Below are 3,212 nucleotides of genomic sequence, written 5' to 3' on the forward strand. Positions count from 1 at the left end.
GAGGGAGGGAGGGAGGGAGGGAGGAAGAAAGAAAGTCGGAGCAAGCTTGGAGAGCAAGCCAGTAAGCAGCATCCCTCCACATTCCTGCCCTGTGTGAGTTCCTGTCCTGGCCTCCTTCAGTGATGGGCTGTGGATATGATGGAAACCTACACCAAACAAACCCTTTCTTCTCCCCCCAAGTTGCTTTGGTCATGGCACTTCATCACAACAACAATAGTAAACCTAACGAAAACATATGTGTATCTTTTTCTCTGGGGTGTAGCATTCGGCAAACTAGAATGAAGAAAGACGACCTTACTAAAGTCTGGCACCCGAAACGGGAACAACTGTTGCACATTGAGGACCATGATTTCTCCACGAGGCCTGGGTTTGGAGGTAAGTGTTATCATCAAAACTCCATGCTAAAGCCTATCACACTCTCAAGAAGTCACTGAAAACTTGAAGCAATTAGAACCAAAGCAGGAGGAAAAGCCATCTGCGAAAATCAAATAAATACTTTTAAATACCTGTATAACCATCTTCTGCTGATTGGTAACAACTAACATCACTTCCATTGTATATTGAACCTCAAATACCTTTTGTCTATTACTCACAGTCCTGAATGTAGAATGTGTTCAATATCTAGAAGACAGCTAAATTTGCAGCCTAAGGACTTGCTGTTTCTAGTATGCGCTGAACTGGATGGCATGATGATAATTTACAAAATCTCACTAATTATTCCCACAAGCTAGAATGCTGGGCATTAATGGACAAACAATCTTAATATAAAACACTGTGACTCCCTTGGCCAAGTTGATTTTCCTCCTTTTTAATGCTTTTTAGAAATTAAAACTGTTGTTTAAGATCTGGCACTGTGTTAAGCCTTCTAATGCACTATGCCATTTATCTTGGCAGTCATTACAAACAGGCACTGTCAGGAACCTTCATATCCCAGTGCAGAAACCCATAGATTGAGAGGTTAGGAAATTTCCCCAGATCACATAGCAAGTGATGGGAGCAGGATCTGATGGCAGCTGGGGGTGGTGGAGCTGGGCCTGAGTGGGGAGCACTGTGGAGCACAGCACTCCTCCCTTGCAGTCCTCCTGTATGCTTTCATCATTGAGGGGCCATGTTTTCCAGGGATGTACAGGGAATATGACATCTTCCAGCTACACCAAACTGTCTAAGTCCACCTGGTTGATGTTTGTTTGTTTGTTTGTTTGTTTGGGAAACAAAGTCTCCACCCCAAAATTCTCAAACAGACAACTTTTCAAAAATCCTAAAATATACAAATAAGGCAAGGGTGGAAGAAGAAGAAACAAGAGCTTCTGACAATAAAGCAGGCACAGTTTGGACAAATAATGACTATGCAGAGGGAGGGGAAATGTGGTAGTCACTGCATATTATGCTTACAGCCGAGGGAAGCATGGCAGGCATGCAGATGACACGGAGACCTAATGTGCTAACAAGAAAAACTTAAATTTATCAAGTGGCTGTTATGTGGGGGACTTCTTTGGTTTGCTCTGGTTTGTTTGTTTGTTTGTTTGTTTCATGTGCCAGTATGCTCCATGCATGCATGCGTAATTGTGTATCCACATATATGTGGACTCTTGTGTCCCAATGTAGGTGTGCATGTAGAATATCCAGCTCTGACGTCAGTAATCTTCCTTGATCACGCTACACATTACACATTGAGACAAGACCTCTAAGTTGAACATAGGGCTTATTGCTGTGTCTAGTACCCTGCTGAGGTCTAGCGTACCCTGTGCCTCTACCTTCCCAGTGCTGAAGTTATAGGCTGGCTGCCATACCCACCCAGCACGTATGGGAGTGCTGCAGATTCAGTTATTACCTTTATGCTTTACATGACCTGCAATCTCTTTTCTTTAGATATTTTGCAAGAACCATTGACCTAAACTCTATTTCATAAGTGACTCAAACTGTCTTCCCCATCCGAATAATGGAAAGGGATCTGAACAGTCGGGGCCCTGAGCCCCGTCTGGGTCAGCTAGATCTAGGTGGGCCTGGGAGTTGGCTGGTCTTCACAGTGAGCTGATGCTGCTGGCACTGTGTGGTAAGGGATGCTGAGGCTGTGGCTCTGAGAAGCACTGGTTCATTTACCATCATCTGATTTACCATCATCATCTTAGTGAGGCTGTTACTTGTTTTTTAGAACATAATTTTAATATTTTCAACTGTTAATATTCAACAAACAGAAAGATTATTTTAAGATTATTTTAAGATGTATTTTGTTGTTATGTCTCCCTTTTCATTACTGATTTTATTAATTTGGATACTGTCTCTGTGCCCTCTGGTAAGTCTGGCTAAGGGTTTATGTTGTTGAGTTTCTCAAAGAACCAGCTCCTGGTTTTGTTGATTCTTTGCATAGTTCTTTTTGTTTCTATTTGGTTGACGTTAGCCCTGAGTTTGATTACTTCCTGACATCTACTCCTCTAGGGTGTATTTGCTTCTTTTTGTTCTAGAGCTTTTGGGTGTGCTGTCAAGCTGCTAGTGTAATCTATCTTCAGTTTCTTTTTGGAGGCACTCAGAGCTGGGTTTCCCTCTTAGGACTGCTTTCATTGTGTCCCGTAAGCTTTGGTATGATGTGTCTTCATTTTCATTAAATTCTAAAAAGCCTTTAATTTCTTCCTTTATTTCTTCTTTGACCAAGTTATGATTGAGCAGAATGTTGATCAGCTTCCATGTGTATGTGTGCTTTCCGTTGCTTTTGTTGGTATTGAAGACCAGCCTTANTCCACGGTGATCTGATAGGGTATATGGGATTATTAAAATCTTCTTGTATCTGTTGAGGCCTGCTTTGTGACCAATTATATGGTCAATTTTGGAGAAGGTACTGTGAGATGCTGAGAAGAAGGTATATTCTTTTGTTTTAGGATGAAATGTTCTATAAACAGCTGATAGATCCATTTGGTTCATAACATGTTAATTTCACTGTGTCTCTGTTTAGTTTCTGTTTGCATGATCTGGCCGTTGATGAGAGTGGGGTGTTGAAGTCTCCCACTATTATTGTGTGGGGTGTAATGTGTGCTTTGAGCTTTAGTAAAGTTTCTTTTATGAATGTGGGTGCCCTAGTATTTGAAGCATAGATGTTCAGAATTGAGAGTTCATCTTGGTAGATTTTTCCTTTAACCAGTATGAAGTGTCCTTCCTTATCTTTTTTGATAACTTTTTTTTATTATTATTTTCTTTATTTACATTTCAAATGCTATCCC

At 41.1% G+C, this 3,212-nt stretch overlaps 1 protein-coding gene across 1 annotated transcript in view; it reads left to right on the top strand.

The window, feature by feature from the left end:
- Gabrr3 (gamma-aminobutyric acid type A receptor rho3 subunit) overlaps positions 1–3,212 on the top strand; it is a 54,805-nt gene that overhangs the window by 9,504 nt on the left and 42,089 nt on the right. Inside the window, exon 2 of the mRNA XM_021209837.2 lies at positions 263–375. Coding sequence (XP_021065496.1) covers positions 263–375 — 113 coding nt within the window. The remainder of the gene's footprint in view (positions 1–262; positions 376–3,212) is intronic.

This window comes from Mus pahari, chromosome 12 (genome assembly GCF_900095145.1).
Source record: "Mus pahari chromosome 12, PAHARI_EIJ_v1.1, whole genome shotgun sequence".
NCBI lineage: Eukaryota > Metazoa > Chordata > Mammalia > Rodentia > Muridae > Mus > Mus pahari.